This window comes from Pteropus vampyrus, unplaced genomic scaffold (genome assembly GCF_000151845.1).
Source record: "Pteropus vampyrus isolate Shadow unplaced genomic scaffold, Pvam_2.0 Scaffold158, whole genome shotgun sequence".
In the NCBI taxonomy this organism is placed as follows: Eukaryota; Metazoa; Chordata; class Mammalia; order Chiroptera; family Pteropodidae; genus Pteropus; species Pteropus vampyrus.
In genome coordinates, this window is record NW_011888939.1 from 1,378,808 (window position 1) to 1,398,880 (window position 20,073).

Genomic DNA, 20,073 nt, shown 5'->3' on the forward strand with positions numbered 1-20,073 from the left:
GCCACGCTCTGCCCCTTCAGCCTTTTCTTGGGCCTCTCGGTATGTGTTAATTACCAGGTTTTTGTTTCTGGGCACTGCCACCTTAACGTGTTACCTGTTGCTTAGCTTCCTGATCCTGCTGCCGAGTTTGAATCACTTTCTCTGCCGGGATGATTAAGACCCTTTGAACCATCAGGTCCTGGCCCAGACAAGAAGCTCTCGATGCCTCATCGGGGGCGGCACACGCTGGCAGCAGGTGTGCCCGTCCGCCCTCGCCGGCGGCGGGCAGCGCTAACCTGTGGCTCTCCCCTCCAGACCTGGTGCTGTACTGCGAGGCCTTCCTGACCACCTATAGGACCTTCATCGCCCCCGAGGAGCTCATCAAGAAGCTGCAGTACAGATATCCTTTCCCAGCCCCCGGCCCTGGCTCCACGCCTCGCACCACGGAGCTTTGGGAACGGAGAGAAGAGGGGCCCCCCGGCCACTCAGCCCTCAGGCAGGGATCTGTGGTGGGCAGCAGGGGTGCTCCGTCCTGCCCCACCATGTCCTGGCTTTGGGGCCTCAGGCAAAGCTTCGTCTGTGAACCTCTTTCCCCATCTGTGAAAGGGCGGAGTGAGATTGTATGACGTGTCCGGAACATAGAGCGTGCTGGCTGATGGTAGTCGTGACAGCTGGGTGCTTCTGCAGCAGAATTAGAATTGCCGTGCCCTGGGGGGGGGGGTATCCTGCAGGTCCCTGCAGAGCCCCAGGTCATTGGTGTGATGGCTATGTAGTGTCTCAGCCTTGAGAGGACCAAGACTCAAGGCTCAGACAGTCACGGCCACTCCGCCTGCTGGCCTACCCGGTAGTGGACGGAAGCCACGTCCACAGCAGAGTTGGCCCCTCAATTACATTTGCCCGCAAGCTGGCCCTTTCAGACGGCACTGCCTGCAGTGGTGGCTCAGGATAACCCTGGGCCTAGAAGGACCCACTCTTGATGCCTCTGGTCAGGTCCAGACCTGCCCATCCTGCCGGCGCTAGCCTCGAGCTGCTTCTCCAAAAAGCAGGCCAGCTTAGGGTCCCCAGGCAACTTGGCTGCCTCCCTGGTTCACAGCCCGTGACTGCCCTCTGCTGGACAGCGTCCACCACTCAGGGCAGGAAGTCTGGAGACCAGGCTGGCTTCCTTCCCTCCCTGTGTGCCCCGAGGCTTCCCTGAGCTGCCTCCTGTCTCCTCCAGACCCCATGCCTTCCACTCTCCCCTCGCCCGGGCCCCAGAGGCTCCGGTCCCCCGGGACTGAAGTGGGTGGCGCACAGACAGGTTCTCCAGCCTCACACGTTCACTTGCTTGCAGACCTGGCTCCACCAACGAAAGTAACTCACACTTGTGGAGGACTTGCTGGTGTCGGGCCTGCTGCTAAGCATTTATCCGTGTGACCCCACCCGCTATAACACCATTTTATATTTCGTGTCCATGTTATTGCCGTGTTACTTACGGTGCTATTATATTATTTCCTATATGTACTTAAGGAAACTGAGGCTCAGAGAGGTTAAATGACCCACGTGGCCATTTGTTGGGGGCGCATCCCCTCCCCGTCCCCCAGGCCTCTGACTCCAGAGCCGGGCTCTCAGCGCCTCCCCTGTTCAGCCACCTCCGGCGTGTTAATGGAGGTCAAGATCCTGAGCACAGCTGGCCAGTGAGCCCTCTGCAGCAGGCCCTGGGCACTGTCTCCGGCAGCCGGCTCCTTCCTGAGCACTCCTGGGTCACAAGGCAGCAGGCAGGATGGAGTCAGAGAAGGGTCTGGGGGGTCGATGGTGAGCACAGGAGGACGGCAGAAACTGTGGCCCCAGGAGGAGCTGGAGGTGGCAGGTGGGGCAGGAGCAGGTGTCCCTCAGGTGGCCTCTGAAGTGTGGGGAGACGGTGGGAACACATGTCAGGAGAGGAGCAAGACTCCTCTGGGCTGCACACGTACCCGGGGTCGAGGTTCGGGCACGTGGTTTGTGACCACCTTTCTCTTCCTGAGCTCAGCGAGGCGGCCCGCGGTGTTTCAGGAAGTCTGACGGGAACCTCGGGTTGAACCGACCCAGGCCTGGGCGGCGCAGTGGGGACGGCTCTGCAGGCAGGAGAGGGTGGTGGCTGAGAAGAGTCTGGGGTCTGGGCTGAGTCCCACGTTGCGGCCCTGCCCCCTGCACAAGTGCTGTGCCCTCCCGTGCCCTCGCTGCTGGATGTCGCCGCCTCACCCCCAGGCTTCCTGGCACACCGTCGGCACCAGTGAGCGGTGTGGCTGGGAGAGGGCGGCCCCCCGCTGACGCCACGCGTCCCCGCCCACGTGAGCATGGCGGTTTCCTTAACTCGCCCTCCACGTACGAGAAGTTCTCTCCGTTTGCTGACACATTCAAGAAGCGGGTCAGCAAGAACACGTTCTTCGTGCTGGTGCGGGTGGTGGATGAGCTCTGGTGAGTGCTCCGCCCTCCAGACCGGGGGAGGAGTGGGGAGGAGCCCAGCAGGCCTCGGGCTTCACGGGGCTCCTGCCGGGCCGCACACTTCTCTGCTGAGATCGGGGCCTCCTGGCACGTTCCGCCTGCTTCTCCCGAGTACGTGCCCACAGCCCTGGACGGAGCTCGCCCCTGCCTGCTTTAACATGACCCTCGGGAAAATGACCTGTCGCCTCAGACCGGCCCCGGCCCGCAGCGTGCTTTCCTCATGGGGGCCATCTGCCCCGCACGTAACTCACTTAGTCCATAGTGGCCGCGCGCTGAGCCACCAGCAGCGGTGGATGCTCCTGCCGCCCTCCTCAGCTCCCGTGCGCCCTGACGCGGTGCCGTCCATGTCCGTTCACCCAGCGGCCGAAGGAAACGGCCCAGGCCCTGCCCTCAGGGTGTCGCCCTCCTGCTGGGGGATCGGCTCAGCCAGCGCCCACAGGCTGCGGCACCGCAGGCATGGCGTTCTGTGCGGGGGAGGGCCAGGGTGTCCTACGCGCGTCTGGCCTGAGGGCCAGGACCCCTTACGACTCCTCGCCTGAGGAGCCAGGAGCCCCTCCGGGCAAGATTTGTGTGGGATTTATCCACAGCCCAGGCCCTGCATGGGCTCTGCTGCTGGTCCAGTGCCAGCAAGCGTTTGCTGGTTACCGGTGGGACCGCCCCAGCACTCTGGGGGTGCAGGCAGCTGTCCCAAGCTCTTTTCTCTTGCTCTCTTCCCGTGAGAGGTTTCCGGCTCTGCTGATGGCTGCCACGTGGCCCTTGGGCATTTTGAGGTAGCTTCTGCACCCAGTGGCAGCCATCTTCTTCCTGTCCTGTATTCCTGCCCCTCACCCTGTGGCCTTGGCCTTCAGCCTAGTGGAGCTGACGGAAGAGATCTTGAAGCTGCTGATGGAGCTGGTCTTCCGCCTGGTGTGCAGCGGCGAGCTCAGCCTGGCCCGCGTGCTCCGGAAGAACATCCTGGACAAGGTGGACCAGAAGAAGCTGCTCAGGTGTGCCAACTCCGACCAGCCGCTGGCCGCCAGGGGAGTGGCAGCCAGGTGAGCCGCCGGCTGCCCCGGTCCATCCGTGGCCGCCCAGCCCCGTGTCCTCTGGTGAGAGCTGTGCCCAGGAGCTGCCTCTCAGTCCATTTCTTGTAGCGCATTCCCCAGCCCCACAGCCTCACACCCTGGTCCTGCCAGGCCCGGGGACAGCCCGATGGCTGGGCCTCTTCTCCAGGTTGTGTTGTGTGACGAGTCGCCTTTGTACCAGGAAGTGGGGCGCCAGGGCGTGCGGGGCCTTACCAGGACAGGAGACAGATGACCGTATTGCGGGCTGTGGTCAGCCCTTCTCTGCATTAACACGGCAGCTGTTAACTCTCGCCGTGCCGTCCTGAACGTTCCTGAGAACCCATATGAAGGCTCCAGTCTGTTACCTGCTTCCTCCCCACCCCTCGTACCCCAGCCACAGATGTTTGTTGACTTATCACCTCGTTTGTGAGTGTCGTAGCCTTCATTCACATGACACCGTCTCTGTCCCCACCAGGCCCCGGAAATGGGGCCAGGCAGGAGGTTCTCGAGCAACTGAGCTGTCCATGGGCCCACAAGATCCACCGGCAGAGGCAGGAGAGGGTGGACGGCATGGCAGCCTCTTAGCTCCGAGGCCACAGTGCGGGACCAGCCCAGCTCCCGCGTCCTGTCCACGCACCGCTCATCTCGTGCTCTGTCTTCCAGGCCGGGGACCTTGCATGATTTTCACAGCCATGAAATAGCCGAGCAGCTGACACTGCTGGATGCTGAGCTCTTTTATAAAATAGAGGTATGGCATCGAACGGGCGGGGGGAGGGCTGCTTGTCCCTGAACGAGAGAAACTGTCCCGTCTCAGGGAAGCCAGAGGGCTCCAGCCCCATCCAGTCTGCTTCCTTTTTCAGATCCCTGAGGTTTTACTTTGGGCAAAAGAGCAGAACGAGGAGAAGAGCCCCAACCTGACCCAGTTCACGGAGCACTTCAACAACATGTCCTACTGGTGAGAGGGGCCTCGGTCCGAGGGCCCAGTTCCTGTGGGGCGGCACGTCTGGGTGGGCTGCTGCTGCCTTTGCAGGGAGCTCCGGCAGCAGGGAGAAGGAGGTGCCTCGCATCCTCCCAGCTCCTTCCGAGGCCCTGCGGCATTAACTGCGAACCGTGGGCAGCAGAGAGCGAGGGCACGGCCGGGACGGGGCGCATCTGGCACGTTGGAAGGGGCCGCGCGAGGGCTGGGTGCGGAGGAGTCACACGCAGCAGGGGGCCCCAGGTGGCGTACTAACGTCTGCCGTAGGCGGTGGCAGGGGACAGGGTGTTACGTTTGCTTCACTGGAGCAGAAGAGGCAAAGCAGACTGGCGCTTCCTCCAAGTGACCCGCAGTGGCTGCTGTGAAGCCATAGCGGGTCCTGGCGTGAGGCTGGATTCGGCTTCAGTTGCCACCGAGATTCTGAGAGGTGCCCTCGTCTTGTCTGCACGGCGGCCTCTTAACCCACTAGCTCTGCCGAGCTAGTCCTCAGGCCACGCGCGCAGTGCTCCCCGCCTCAGTGGGGCTCGGGGTCAGCACGTGGTAGGAAAGCTCTTCCTTGATCCTCCAAAGCTGTCGTGGGTGTGGTCAGGTCCCCATCCTTGTGGTGGGCACCCACCGGCCACCAGATTTCTCTGTGGCCTCTTGCCTCCCTGGGATGACATGAGCTCCCTGAGAACAGAGACGAGGGCTACACTTGATGCCTCACAAGCCCTGGGCACTCAGTAGGCGTGGGCGTGTGACCAGCTGCTGCACGTGTTCGCCTCCGCCTGCACCGGGGCCACCCAGGAGCCTGAAGGAAGAGATCGGCTCAGCCATTGTCTTCTCTTTGGTTGGTACAGGGTCCGGTCGATAATCATGCTTCAGGAAAAGGCCCAGGACAGGGAACGGCTGCTCCTGAAGTTCATCAAGATCATGAAGGTAGCCGTGGCACCGCCCAGAGCTTGCCCCTCCAGGCCCTGCCCCGGGAGGCAGGAGGCCCCAGGCCGGCCACCCTGCCCTCACGGCCACCTCGCCTCTCTCTGCAGCATTTACGGAAGCTCAACAATTTCAACTCCTACCTGGCCATCCTCTCAGCGCTGGACTCAGCACCCATCCGCAGGCTAGAGTGGCAGAAGCAGACCTCAGAGGTGAGCGGCCGGGGAGGGACCCAGGAGGTACATGGCCCTGGGTGGCGGCTATGGCAGGGCGTACTCAGGAGTGGAGACCTGGTCTCAGGTCTCTGCTCTGCCACCAGCCCGCTGGGTGACCGGGGCAGCCCATCCCACCTTAGTCTCCTGTTTCTAACCTCCAGTCATTGGCCCCTGAGGGCCTTCGAGGTTGGCGCTGGGGTCGTTACGTAGTGGAGTCCTGCCGCCTGCTCCTCGGGCCTGTACCTGGGTCCTGGCTTCACCTGCTCCTTCCTCGGCCCATGCTTCTGGAGGGGCCGCTTTGGACTGGGGCCACGTGGGCACTGGGGCTGTTCTGTGATCAGGCCAGATGTCATATTGGGTGGCTTATTGGGTAAGTGTTAGAGGGAGGAGGATGGGGCACTGAGCGACCATGTGACTGCGGTCCGGCCTGGAGTCCAGGAGCCCCCTGAGGAAGTGTTGGTCTCGCCAAGACCTGAACAGGGGGTTTTCTGGGAAGGGAGGGGAGTCCCTGTCGGGGGACAGAGGAGTGCAGCAGGACAGAGGCCAGCATGGCCACAACACTGGGGAGGGGACCGGCTCTAATCACAAGGGCCTTGGGAGCCTGGCGAGGAATTGGACCTTTATCCTCTGTGGGAGCCGTCCCTTCAGAAGGGAGGCAAAGCCCACAGGGCTGAGCCTTGGCTGGGCCACCCGGGGAGTCATCTCACAGGATGACATAAAGGGACAGTTATAAAACAGTATTGTTTGGAAAAGAGGGACATTCACACTGGTTGCTCCAGGGACTCACGAGAGGTCCTGAGGAGGCAGGCTTCCTGGAGGTGGTGACGCACCAGGGTGAGAGGCACCTAGCAGGTGAAGAGGCAGGCACCTAGCGTTCCAGGCAGGGGCAGGGTTGGCCGAGTCCCCTGGGCGAGAACCCCACGCTGCTTGCAAGAGCGGTGAGGCGCAGTCACCTGCCCATACTGGTGGACTTGGCCTCAAGAGCAGTGAGGAACAAAGGCAGGCTTGGGGGGGCAGTGACACAGTTCGGTGGGTGCTTCAGGAGCTTGCTTGGGCTGCAGCACAGAGCAGAACCAAGCAGGGGGCCCAGGCTCCGGGCCCTGTACACACGGTGGGTGCCAATTAAAAAGAGACATGGTCCTGAGCCGGCATAAGCTTGTCCCCAAAAGGCCTGGTCTCCCCGCAGCCAGGGCCGGGGCCGGGCCTGGTTCTGGGTTCGTGTGTATGGGCGCCCGCGAGCGGGCAGAGGGTGTGTGAGGAGTCGGTGGGCGGGGAGCGGCCATGCACCATGCCGGTGCTGAGACCGTGCGTGCCTGCTGCCCAGGGCCTGGCGGAGTACTGCACGCTGATCGACAGCTCATCCTCCTTCCGTGCCTACCGGGCCGCCCTCGCAGAGGTGGAGCCGCCGTGCATCCCGTACCTGTGAGTAGAACCCCCGCCTGGGCTTGCCCCCCAGTTTCTCTGGGGGTGATCTATCGCGCTCCCTGAAAGAAACTCTGCTTAGAGGTTTCCAACTGAGATGATTGTACTTTAACTTTCAATCGTGTAGCAAGAAGCCTGTTTTACTTTTAAACAGAAAAGAGGAGTCCAGTGAAACCAGTTCCGTCTTTCCCGTCTCCCAGCCGTGCTCCCAGTTCCTGCCCTGACTGGCCCCCTAGCGCGTTCAGGCGCGCGGCGTCCTGCCATATTCCAGCAGTCCTCAAACCTGGCTGCGTGCTAACCCGCCTGAGGGACCCCGAGAGCACCTGCCATGAGAAGCTCCGAGACTGTGTCCCCGGCGTGGAGCAAATAGGTGTTTCCTGGGAAGGGTCCCCTGGTGACCTAAGCATGAGAAAATCAAAACTGAACAGGCTTCTTTGGTGCAGGTCTCATCAACGCCCTTAGCACGCTAGTGGACACAGACTCTCCCGAGAGGGACAGAAGAGTCGGCACTGTCCCAGGGCGGGGCGTTTGATGAAACATCCCGCAGAGACGCACGTCGCCCGGCCCATGCCACGCCCCCACACACACACACAGCCCCGCTCCCCAGCCTTTCGGCCCTCAGGGCCGGCGCACTTTCCCATCAGGCTGTGGGAGGGTCAGCCGGGCCTCCCTGGGTGGAAGGACTGCCCGTCACGCATCCTTCGTGCTTACAGGCACCTTCCTGCACCTGCTAACGAGCAGCGGTCTCTGCTCTAGCCCTGCTTTGGGGTTTCGTGATGTTTTCCTGTTCGTTTGTGAATTTTGCATTAGCGAACCCCCAGCTCTTCCAGCTTCCGCTGCAGCAGGTTGTCCCTGACAGTCCTCTGCAGGCCAGGACGGTCACTGGAGGGCCCCTGCAGCAGGCAGGCAACGGAGCCTCCGGGACCCAGCTTTCCCAGGGGAGTCGGGCGTCCATGCCGGAAGAGGCGAACACATCTCAGGGTGCCCGCCGCCTTGGTAGCTGCTCGGGCACAGCCCCGAGGCCTGGGCCCGGTCAGGCGGTGGCTCCTCTGGTGGCTCAGTTGACCCAGCCACCTGAGTCACTCTCCAGAGGTAACCGGGCCTCTCTGTCCTCCCAGGGGGCTCATCCTGCAGGACCTCACCTTCGTTCACCTGGGAAACCCAGACTATATAGATGGCAAGGTGAATTTTTCCAAACGGTGGCAGCAGTTCAACATCCTGGACAGCATGCGGTGCTTCCAGCAGGCGTGAGTGCTGCGGGCTTGGGGGCGCTTCCGGACCTCAGCTCCGGGACCGGGCCGAGGTGGGAGGTGACAAGGGACCTGCTCCGTCCAGTCTGGCAGGGGGACATGACAAAGTGTGCAGCACGGGCTCAGCACAGCGTGGCCCATGTCCTGCACCCGGCTGTCCTCTCGTTTCCTGCACAAGGAAGCTGGTGGCCAGCCTGGCTGTGAGGAGGAGGTCGGGGAGCTCTGGCCCACCTGAATCCGGGGCGGTGGGGGGCAGGCCCAGATGCAGGGGTGCAGCTCGAGGAGACTGCGCAAGGAGCAGAGAGCACAGCTTTAGGGGCCAGTCCCTGCTCCGCGCGCCGGGGGCCGCCATGCAGAGTGCAGGCCGCAGCGGCCCCAGCCGCATCAGCTCGCTGGGACTGCGCCCGCATCACCGCCTGGAGCCCACGCGCTGCTGCCCACACTGGCTCTCACCGGCTGCCCTCCTCCCCCCCACCAGGCATTTCGACATCCGGCGAAACGACGACATCATAAACTTTTTCAATGACTTCAGTGACCACCTGGCCGAGGAGGCCCTATGGGAACTCTCTCTGAAAATCAAACCCAGAAACATAACAAGGAGGAAAACAGACCGGGAAGAGAAGACCTAAGGGCAGGTGCCGGAGCACGGAGAGCGCTCAGGAGAGGCTCAGAGGGCGGCTCCGAGACCGGAAGGGACTTTGGACCTGTTAGGTGGCAGCAGCGAGCGCCCGGCCTCAGAGCCACAGGCCGGCCGGGCCGGAGCCCGAAGCCTGCGGCCGCGCCCACAGCCCACGGCGGAGCCGGCAAGCAGGTCTCGTTGCTGATCGTGAACTGGTGGTTTTCTCTCTTGGTTTTGGTTTCTGCCTTCACTTCCGTCTTCCCCTCTCCCCCTTCCGCCCACTCCCCCTCCGCCCGGGAGCAGCACAGGGATGTCACCGGCAGCCAGATGTCCCCAGAACAGCGGGGGTCTTCGCTCCTCCCTGAGTCCCAGGGTCCTGCGTTTGCCGAAATGACAAACGAACGAAGGCTCAAGGACCCTTTTGGGGGCTGCGCTCCTAGCAACCTCCAACAAAGGGGACATTGAGTTGGGTGGGCAGGGAGCACAGGAGACGGGGGAGGCTAGTGAGCGGCTCAGATGGCCCAGAAAGGTACGTCAGGTGACGTCTCAGCAGCCCTGGGGCTGGCGCTGCTGCCACGGTACTGGCCCCAGCTGCGCTGCTGCCCGCGGGCGCCCCAGGGCCCCCCCCCTGCTGAGCCGTGAGCAGTAGGAGTGGCGTCTGCCATCTTTCTGTCCCTTCGTCTCCCCCACCTCACGCTGCCAGCCCTCCCCACACCATCCAGCGTCACGGGGGCTGGGAGGAAGGGGTGGAGCCAGGGAGGACCTTGCTATCCAAGAAACATGTCTTACCTGAGTGGGGGCCAACAGGTCCCAGAAGGTTCGTTCAGAGAGGGGAGAGTGGGGGGGGTGTTTCTGTCCTGGGGGGGCGGGGGCCCTCGGCCGCGTGCCCTGTGCCTTAAACTCCTGCCCGCGGGCCCCACCTGCCTGCTCCATCCAGGTGGGTGGCAGGGGTGACTCTTGCTCACCAGACCTGTCCACCAGTGCTCACGCTCCTCTGGGAAGGACGAGTGTCCCTGGGGGGCCAGGCCCTCCCCCCACGCAGCAGTCATGTCCCCTCCCCCTCGTCACACCCGCTCTTGCTGCCGAGGTTGACAATCTGAGGCTAGGTCTGTCGGCTCCGCGCACAGGTGCCGGCCGGGGCCTCCCATGGCCAGGGTGCCGCGCCAGCCGACGTGGGCCTGCGGGCAGGGCTCCCGTGCCAACCCAACAGCTGCCCTGTGTCCTGCTTTGCGTGATGGAGTGCTCACTTCTCCTGGGGTTGGAACTTGGTCAGTAGACGCCGGTCTGACTGTGCTTAGCCCAGAACAAAGCAAAGCAGCAGCATCCATGGCTGTTGATGATTTAGATTTGGCTTTTAAAGAAACAACCATGTCCCTTTTGAGTCCTTCATGGGTTTTTGAGCAGCTTAGATTGAGACAACTTGGGCTGGTCTTTATTCTTTCTGTTTGTCCTGTACATAGAGGGGAGGAATCTATGAAATGTCGGTTCCGGTCCCCCAGCGGTGACCCTACCGGTGGCCGGCCGGAACGCGTCACTTTATTATTTAAAGAGTGTGTGTACAGAGTCGCTGTTTCTTAACAGTAGCGTGTGCGGGGTTGGGTTTTACTTCGTTCCGGATTTTTTTAAGTGCTCTCATTTCAGTCTCTCCCTCCCCTTGCCGGCCTCGCCCCGCTCTGCCGAATGCTGCCATGCGTGCTCGGGGACCGCTGGGCACTCAGGGCCCGTGGACGTGGGAACTGTGGTCCCCCCCGCGTTGCAGAGGGCCCCTGGGGTCTCCTGTAGCACGGGCAAAATCTAACAGTGTTTCGGTCTCAGAACCCAGCCGCTCATGGACGGACGCGGGTCTGCGCCCCTCCACCTTGTTCTCAGCCACGAGCTGGACCGGGGCGGTGGGGCTCAACAGACCTGCACCCACACATCACCCCCCTTCAGGAGCCCTTGGCGGTCTGAGCAGAGGGGCCGGCGTGTCCGGTGACCCCTGCTTGAGGACAGCAGGTGTGACGTGCGTTTTAACTTATTGGCTGACAGGCACCGCACGCCGCACCTCACTGACACCCTCATGGCTCTAGGGGTTGCCAGACCCCAGGCCAGCGCTGCAGCCTGGCCGCCGTTTGTCTGTCTTGGGGGCTGGGTATGGGAGTCGGTCCTCAGACAGACAGACAAGACGCGATCGGGACGGTTTGGCCCCCTGCAGAGAGTCGGAGCTCCCTGTGGGTGCGGGTGGAGCCAGGGAACGGGCAGGCAGGTGCCGTGTCTGAACGGCACCCCAGTTCTGAGAAGCGCCTCCCCCACACCTCCCCAATGTTACATTGTAATATATATTCCCAACTAACTTGGCTGATAGTGGCATCTTCCTGCAGACATTTCAAACCTGTAACTTTTATATGAAAGGAAAATAAACACGTGAAAGCCGCCAATGTGTGTGCAGCACGTCACATGTCTAAGTGACAGTCAGTTCAAGCTGTCTCCTTTTTCTGTGACCTCCCCGCAGACAGGGCTCCTGGTGCACAAAGGGCACAGGTCACTTACCCCGGACCTGCTGGCTGCTGCCGGGGCGGTTCCGGCAGAAGAGGATGTAGGTCCCTGGCATCAGCTTATTTAGGCGGCCTGCCGAGTCCCCTCGAGCCTAGGGACTGCATGCTTAACCAGCGCCCTAAGGGGCTCGGATCCAGGCCCGCCCACAGGTGGCACAAGGCCGGGCTTCTGGGGCGCAGCGGCCATGTAGCCCATCATGCCTTTGCTCGCTGGGGTGCATGATTTAGGAGCCACGTGAGAGAAACTTTGGGTCAGTCTCATCCCGCGTTTGCTGGGGACATGCTAAAGGAGCCTGGCCCTTGGCTGATACGGGCTTCGGTCCTGGCTCTGCGGCTAATGAGCCAGGTGACCTCAGGTAAGTGGTCCCTTCTGTTCCCTCGTTTCCCCAGCTGAAGTGAGGTGATGCCCGCTTCTATCTCATAAGGTCCACGAAGGCCCAGTGAGCGTCTAGTGAGCTGCCGCCACACAAGCACGTGTCAGCACCGGGCGCTTTGCAAACGGCTTCACCCCATTCAGGCCTCTTAATTTGAAAATCACACAAGCGAAACATTACAGCCGTGTAAGTGCTACAAAGAAGAGGTACTTTAAATCTGCTTTGAAATCCACTCACAAACATCAGGTCCAGACAGGCTTCGCAGGTAATTTATGCGAAGCAGATAACTTCAGCCTTCCACAAACACCAAGAACAGATGGGAAGACGTCTCAACCCCACTTATGAGCAGAATACGACCTTGACGCCAAACCCAGACAGTGCAAGATAATTACAGCCAAATGACGATGCAAAAACTCAAGTATCTTAGCAACCCCAATACTCCCTGACCGAGTCGGGATGAGAGGCGTCAGTAAGCTGGTGAACGCACTTGACCCTGTATGCTAGACCCGGATGTGGGCGGGGCGCCCCCATCTAGTGTGCTGCTCCTTCCTAAGTGCAAGGAAGACCACTTCCCAGCCCCTTCCAGGTAGGCCCGGCCCGTGAGATCTGAGGAGCAGGTAAGTGTCACTTCGGGCTGGGGACTTAAGAATGAGTGTGCCACTTCCATGCTCTGTCCCCGCCATGACGCAGATTCCAGGGGTTGACAGAGTCCCAAGCAGAGGAAGCCCCGACAGGGACCGCTTTCCCACACTGGACTCTACATGAATGAAAAATGAACTTGTGCTAAGCTATTTTAGGGACTTCAGGGTTTATAAAGTTCCAAAACGCGGCCTAGCCTCTCCTGAAGGCACCATGTTCACAGACACCATGTCATGTCAGGAAGGCCTCTGTTAAGAAATGCGACAGCCATTCACAATTTCTAACCAGAAAGCGAAAAACTCCCTTAATCTAATATTACCCTCCAAAATCCTACACCAAATTATACTTAGCGGTGAAATATTCAAAGCGGCCCCTTTAAAATCAGAACGAGGTAAGGATCCCACTAACAGCCTGCCTGCTGCTGTACCGGGGATCGTAGCCAAGGCTGCACGGAAACTCTGAGATTTCTAAGAGAATCTATCGAGATGGTTGGATGTACAATCAGATAAAAAATTAAACATGTTCCTACATACAATCAAAAATTAGAAAACAATTCTTAAAGGATCCCATTTATACTGGTGTCACAAAGTCTTTTGTAGGAATAAACCCAACAAAAGATGTGTAGAAAAAATGATAATCCAACAAGAGAATATAACATTTGTAAATGTTTATGTACCCAACATTGGAGCACCTAAATTTAGAAAGCAAATACTAACATCTAAAGAAACAGACAACAATACTGTAAAAGTAAAGAACTCTGCTACACCACTTACAGCATCCAGACAGAAAAGTCAATAAAGAAACATCCTTAAATAATACTTTGTGCCGTGTGCACTTAACAGATATACAGAACATTCCATCCCAAACCAACACCTTCTCAAGCACACAGGGAACATCCTCTAGGATAAATCCTGTGTTGGGCCACAAAACAGACCTTACTAAATTTAAGAAGACTGAAGTCACATTGTCCATCTTTTCCGACACGACGGTCTGAAACTAGAAAGCGATCACAGGAAAACTGGAAAATTCACAATAGGTGGAGATTAAACAACATGCAACTGGACAACCAATGGGTCAAAGAGGAAGCCAAGAGATCAGAAAATACCTTGAGATAAGTGAGAACGGAAATACAACATGCTAACACTTACGGGATGCGGCAAAAGCAGTTCAAAGAGGGAAGTTCATAGCAATAAATGCCTCCCTACATCAAGAAACAAAAATCTCAAACAGCCTAACTTTACACCTTAAGGAACTAGAAAAAGAACAAAGCCCAAAGTTACTAGGAGGAAGGAAATAAAGATCGGAAATGGAAATAAATAAAATGGAGACTAAAAAGGCAATAGGAAGGATCGATGAGATGAAGAGCTGATTCTTTGAAAAAATAAAATTGGCAAATCTTTAGATTCACAAAAAAAAAACACCTCAAAATCAGAAATGAAAGAGATGGTACAACGGATACCACAGAAATGCGAAGGACCGTGAGTCCACGATGAACAACTATACACCAACGAATTTGACAACCTAGAAGGAATGGATCAATTCCTAGAAACCCACAGCTACCAAAACGATCATGAAGAAATAGAAAATCTGAACAGACCAATTGCTTGTAAGGAGATTGAATCAGCAATCAGCCTTCCAATAAGATCTAGAACCAGACGGCTTGCCTGATGAATTCTGTCAGTCAACGAAGAATTACAATCAATTCTTAAACTCTTCCAAAATATAGATGAGGAGAGAACACTTCCAAATTCATTTTACAAAACCAGCGTTACCAGATACCAAACCAGACAAGGACACCAGTGCCTGCATCTAATGTACGACTCACCTGGGCTGCATAAAGAACTCGGAATCGATAAAAGACAGTCTAGCATCAAAGAGACTTGAACAGGCACATCAGAGAAAAAGATATCCAAATAGCCGATAAACAGGATAAAAGGCTCAACATTAGTCATCGGAGAAATGCAGGTTAAAGCCACACCGAAATGCCACTCCAGTTTTAACTACCAGACGTGCTAAAACTTGTAAGACCGACAAATCCCAGGGGTGGATGAGTATGAGGAGCAACCAGAACGCCGTCCACTCCTGGTGGGCTGCAGCCCCACAGCCTCTCACTGGGCTGTAACGTGAATGTGCTCACAGCTTCCTCGGCCAGGCTCCTTCCCACTGTCAGGTGAAACCCCCAAGCCACACTAGAGTTCCCCGACAAACGTTTTAACACCTCTGAAGTCAGGATGCACCTCATCAGAATTTTTCTGTTGCACTCAACATTTCAGATTCGCCCCAGCTACCTCTCCACCGCGGGAGCCTCGGGCCAGCAGGCTGAATCCTAAACCTGGAATTGCTGAGTCGAAAGGCGTGCACATTTCAGCTTGTGTTTGAATTACAGCACACACGAATGCATCCTATTTTTAAATTCAGCAACGCATTGCACAGCTCCTAGTCCCCGGGCAGCCACGATCAGCAGCTTGGAAGTCCGTGTTCTTTGCACATACATGCACATAAATACACGCTACATGTGTTACTAAGACACCATCAGTCTACTTGCCCTGTGGATGTATTCAAGCTTTCCCGTTTTTTTCTTAACCTGATAAGTAAAATCAACTCATGGTTTAAATCTGTACTTTTCTGAAGTCAAACCTCAGGCTTCCCCTCTCTGGTTCTCCAGACGTTGCGAGGCGCCTCTCTCCGTTCTCCCCAGCACCCTGGAGCTGGGTGTCCTAAGCTGCCTTCTCGGGGTAGAGCTTTATACTATACTCCGTTAACCCATCTGGATTTTTGATTACGAAAATATTTTTTTCCAACCAAACAGGCAACTCTGCTTCATATGAGCCCCCCCTGACTCAATTAAAATGCCTCTTTGATCAGATAGTAACTCCCCATATATACTTAGAATGTTTGCTGGACTTTGTTATTTTTCACTGATCTGTCGCTGTCTTGGTTATTGTAGCTTTATGGTAAGTTTTACTATCTGGTGAGGAAAATCTACCCTCATTCAACATTTTAAAAACGTCATTAGCAGTTTTTATACATTTCCTTTCCATGTTAATTTTTAAAAACATTTTTGTCATCGTTTTAAAAACTTGGTTTTCTTGTTGGAATTTCATTAAATTTCTTTGTTTTTGGTTTTTTGATAATTTTTTAAAAAGCGTTTTCTTCACTCGGGTCCAGATTATTAACTCCTAGATTTTACTGTTTTTATCACTATAGTGGGTGGAATTTAAAATATTTCCCACTTTTAACTGATTGTTGCTATTCACTATTGTATATTTCTTTTGTGCCCAACTATTTTACTGAGTTCTCTTGTCCTGATTTTTTCATCGACTCGGGGATTCTAGCTAGAAACTCATGTTGTCTCCTAATTTTCACATGACAGATTTCACTTCATTTTTACATTAGCTAGAACCTCGAAACAATGTGGAGTAGTAGACAGTAGGGGGCACCCATGGGTTGATCCTGGTCATAACAGGTTTTAATGGTTTTAATTTCCCACTTAACGTGCCCGTAGCAGCCGCAGCAGATACCAAACCAGACAAGGACACCAGTGCCTGTATCTAATGTAGGACTCACCTGGGAGCTCATTAGAAATGCAGACTCTCATTGACCAAATCAGTCTGCATTTAGATTTCCCAGGTATTTCCCATATAAAGGTTAAGGAATGCTAGTCTAAGTACTTAAGAGTTTGGTAAGAACACCTGCGGCTGTTAAATTCTACCAAGTACATTTTGGCATCTATTGATCCCTAAAAAATTGTTTCCACCTTTTTTGTGGCTGCCATACGTTTTCGTTTTTGACATCCTGAATCGGGACCAGCCCTGTGGCCCAGAACGCGAGGCCACCTGTCAGGGTCCCAGCACTGTTGCTTATCACTTACATCCTCATCCACTCCTCACCAGTTCCCTGGCACCTCAAGGGCTGAGACAGGACAATGTGCGTCAGCTCCCGGTGTTCTGGCTGTGAGCAGCACACGGTGGGTGCTCAGAAAGCACCCGGTTCAACTTGAACCGTCAATCTTCTATGGCTCAGTGGAGGCCCCCTTCTGTCTCAGTGCTCGTGGTTTTTAACTGTGTCAAGTCACAGGCCCATTTGAGGATCTGGTGACAGCTCCAGACTCCTCCCCAGGAAGATGCCCATGGATGGGTTCCTATCTGCCCTGGCTGTCCCGAAGCTCATGGTAAACCCTTACCCCCCAGTCTCTCATCACTTTTGGCTGTGGAGGTCCCAACAGAATTTCCTACCCAGCAGCTGCGCTCCCGAGACGCCCACCACAAGCCAAGCCCTGCGCTGGACACCCCGGGGTTCTCTGAGTCCGTCTGTGCCTCCAGGGGGCAGGTTGTGCCATCGCCCCAATTTCCTTGAGAAACAAGAAACCGAAAGCAAGGACTGTTCTCGGGGCTGGATAAGCCACGACAGTGACTGTCAATTACAAGTCCCCCGCTGGGAGTTCCCTGGGGCCCCCTCCTCTACAGACGGTTGGAATCTTGGTAAGATGAGGGGCCGTTCTCAGACCACAGCCAACTGGACTGGGGTGCCAGGCGTCTGACAAGGGCACCAGTGTACAGACAGCTCTGTAGGCTGTCCAGCAGGCTCTGGGGTGACCTGGTGACAGTGCTTCCCAATCAGAGTCACCCTCACCACATGGGGACCCAACTGATCTTCCATCTTTGGGCAATGAAGTTAGGGACAGAGAGAGCGGGGCGGAGCTGACACGCCCGTAGAAAGAGGCAGTGAGCGGAAGCCAGGAGGAGCGAGGAGAAAGTTTCTAGTCAAGAAGCCCCTGGAGAAGTCGGTCTAGGGAGAAGCGTATTGCACCTCGGGGGCCGCACAGTGAGCAACACCCGGGCACCCACCAGAGCCGCCTGTGTGCGAACAGCATCTCGGGCGCGGGCTGGGAGCCAGCTGTTGGCAGATGCCGCTGGCCCGACAGCCAAACGTTGCCTTGTGCAGTTCTGCCCAGGGTGGTGGCCTTATTTATGGGCCAGACATGGGGGCCTCAATTTCTGGACAAGGGGACAGCATGAGAGAGTCTGTCCCGGGATGGGGCAGAGGCGCAGAACCACCAGCCAGGAGCTACCCATGACCCCACCGCAGCTCTGCCCGGCGATCACCGAGCTAGGCTGGAGGTGGGGGAGGCCGGAGTTTGCAGTGTCCTTCCTGACGGCTCAGCACAGTGAGAGCTCCGGTCCCTCTGATGGTGTCCCGGGGGTAAAGTAAAGGCAGGGGCCACGGGGCCCAGGCAACACAGTCCCAGGAAGACCTCAGGAGAGGCGCCGAAGACGTGGGCCTCTGGGAGCCCCATCCCACAGCTGGGCCTGGGCCCAGGGGCCACCTCAGATTAGGACACCACCCGAGGCCACCCATAGGGGCCGAAGCCCAGCCACAGTTGGACAAACCCCACCCTCTTCTGCCCCTAGCTCCCCTCCGTAGGCAACAGCGACCAGCAGGCATAAAAGTCCACAGAGTCCGGCTGGGTCGGCTGTCCCTGGGCCTCCTGGCATCCCCGAAGGAGCCACTAGTCCTCAAGGGAGGTAGAGAGCCACCACCACGTAGATGACCCAGCTGGTGGACACGAAGACCCCGAAGAGCAGGCTGAAGAGCACGAGTGAGCGGGCCTTGCGAGAGGCCTCCTCGGCCTGGGCCAGGTCGCCCCTGCTCAGGGCGGCACGGGTCTGCAACGAGACGGGGCGAGGGGCAGGGTGAGGGGGGCAGACGCGAGAGCCCGCTCCCGCCCGCTGCAGCCCCGTCGGGGCCAGGCCCTGCCCCGTGCGCAGACCTGGAGGTGGGGACCCGCCCAGGCCACCGCGCATCAGGGAGCAGGAGCAATGGACGTGATGGCTGCCAGCTCGGGCACTCGCCGGGGGCCTGGAGCCACGCTTTGGCCTCACCTACAGTCCTCACAACTCCCCTGAGGCTGCTGTCCGCGTTGCCCCCACTTTGCAGATGAGGAAGCAACGTCTCAGCGAGGTTCAGTGACCCACCCAGGGCCACACAGCTGATGGCAGAGCCAGAACTCACAGGCAGGCAGTGGCGTCCAGAGCCTCACCTCTAAGCTGTCTGGAGAGCTGCCCACAGTCCCCGCTGGCTTATGACTGGGGGGCCTGATGAGTCGGAGTGTCAGGGCTATGGCCAGGTGAGCCGCGGGCAGCGCCCCCACAGGCTTGCCTACTCTGTCTACTAGAACGTTCTCACATTGGCGTCACTGAGCCCAGAGTGCAACCTAGTGCAGGGGTAACCGTCAGGAGGGGAGACAGGAAGGAGCGAGCTAGCACGACGGTGGGCGGGCAGGGCGTGAACGGACAGGCGGCTAGACAAACGTCCGGTGGATGGACGGAGGAATGAGTGGATGGACGGAGGAATGAGTGGATGGACGGAGGAATGAGTGGATAGGCCGGGGTCGACGGTCTCTACCCCATTACACACAAACCCCCACTGGGGTGGGCGGTTCCTCGGGCCTTGTCACTCCGTCACGCCTTCACGTGAACTTTTAGCCAAACTTCCTGGAGTGGATCTTGAGTGGCAGGGGGCAGAGACGGAGCAGGGTCCAGGGCCCCACAGATCGCTGGCTCTGATGTCCCCACCCCTGCCGCCCTCCTGAGAGGGAAACCCCAGAGCCCCAGATGCTGTGTGGACCCCCACCCGGGCCACCAGCAGCTGTACCCAGGGCCCACCCCGCCCCACCCACCTCATGGGAGTAGACGATGGCAATGAGCCCGGTGAGCAGGCAGCAGCAGAGGGTCACCAGCACGGACTCCATCATGTAGTCCTTGGGCAGCGGCCTGTGCTCCACCGTGGCGGAGGCTGGCACGCCGGCCAGGGCGCTGTTGTACTGTGAGGGCGGAGGCCACGGGCGTGAGGGACTGGGGGAGCCACCCCAGCCTCCAGACACCAGAGCGAGGATGCAGACAGGGAGGGGCCCTCCGCCCACCTCCAACCCCTCCCAGGGCCTCCCAGGGCCACCCAGGGCTCAGGTCAAGGTTCCCCTTTAGCCCTCTCTCTCCACACCCCCAGCCTGCCCCTCAGCCCCCAGGGGCCCTCTTAGTGCTCAGTCCAGGGTCCAGCCACCATGTGTCTCCATGTCCTCACTGGGCTCCCGACCTGGGGGACCTCTGGGCTCTCCACACACAGCCCAAGGTGTTTTGTTGTTGTTTTTTTCTAAAAATCTAATCATCTTCCGCCCAAAGGCCACAGGCCACTTTCATTGGACCCCACCTTCCCATCCTCCCCTCCCCCCCAGTAAGCTGCACGACCACCATCCCCAAACTCCCCGGCCTGGCTGCCCTCCGCACCTGCGCCCCCTGCCCAGACCGCTGGCCCCTCTGTCCTCCACCTGAATTCTCCCCCTCACCCCTCAGAAGCCAGCTCAGCCCCCACTTCCTGGGCCTGCCCAGGCCCCAGGCTGGGGTAGCCCTTTCCTTTCTCTCCTCCGGCACAGAAGGCCGGGAAGCGGGGGAGGTGCTCACCGTGACCTCCCATGACCTCCCATCGCCCGGGAGCCAAACTCTCCCACGGGGGAGGGGCAGGTGGGGCAGAATGAGGGAGGGATGAGGAGGGGCGAGTGGACATCAAGCGAGGGGAGAGCGGGGATGCCTAGGAGGGAGCTTGGGGGGTAAGGTGGGCGTGGAGCGGGCGTCACGCAGGGGTGAGCGGCGA

At 58.2% G+C, this 20,073-nt stretch overlaps 1 protein-coding gene and 1 long non-coding RNA gene across 2 annotated transcripts in view; one reads left to right on the forward strand and one right to left on the reverse strand.

Annotated features, from left to right (window-relative positions):
- RAPGEF1 (Rap guanine nucleotide exchange factor 1) overlaps window positions 1-11,329 on the forward strand; it is a 73,750-nt gene extending 62,421 nt beyond the window's left edge. Inside the window, exons 18-27 of the mRNA XM_023536557.1 lie at window positions 295-379; window positions 2,320-2,412; window positions 3,288-3,473; window positions 4,146-4,230; window positions 4,343-4,437; window positions 5,298-5,376; window positions 5,484-5,585; window positions 6,913-7,010; window positions 8,129-8,257; window positions 8,739-11,329. Coding sequence (XP_023392325.1) covers window positions 295-379; window positions 2,320-2,412; window positions 3,288-3,473; window positions 4,146-4,230; window positions 4,343-4,437; window positions 5,298-5,376; window positions 5,484-5,585; window positions 6,913-7,010; window positions 8,129-8,257; window positions 8,739-8,889 — 1,103 coding nt within the window. The 3' untranslated portion in view covers window positions 8,890-11,329. The remainder of the gene's footprint in view (window positions 1-294; window positions 380-2,319; window positions 2,413-3,287; window positions 3,474-4,145; window positions 4,231-4,342; window positions 4,438-5,297; window positions 5,377-5,483; window positions 5,586-6,912; window positions 7,011-8,128; window positions 8,258-8,738) is intronic.
- Window positions 11,330-11,974: 645 nt separating this feature from the next.
- On the reverse strand, window positions 11,975-19,656 carry LOC105298682. Its single transcript, XR_002782728.1, has 2 exons — window positions 19,106-19,656; window positions 11,975-18,092 (listed from the first exon to the last, which is right to left on the reverse strand). It is a non-coding gene; the product is annotated as an uncharacterized LOC105298682 (long non-coding RNA).
- Window positions 19,657-20,073: the final 417 nt, after the last annotated feature.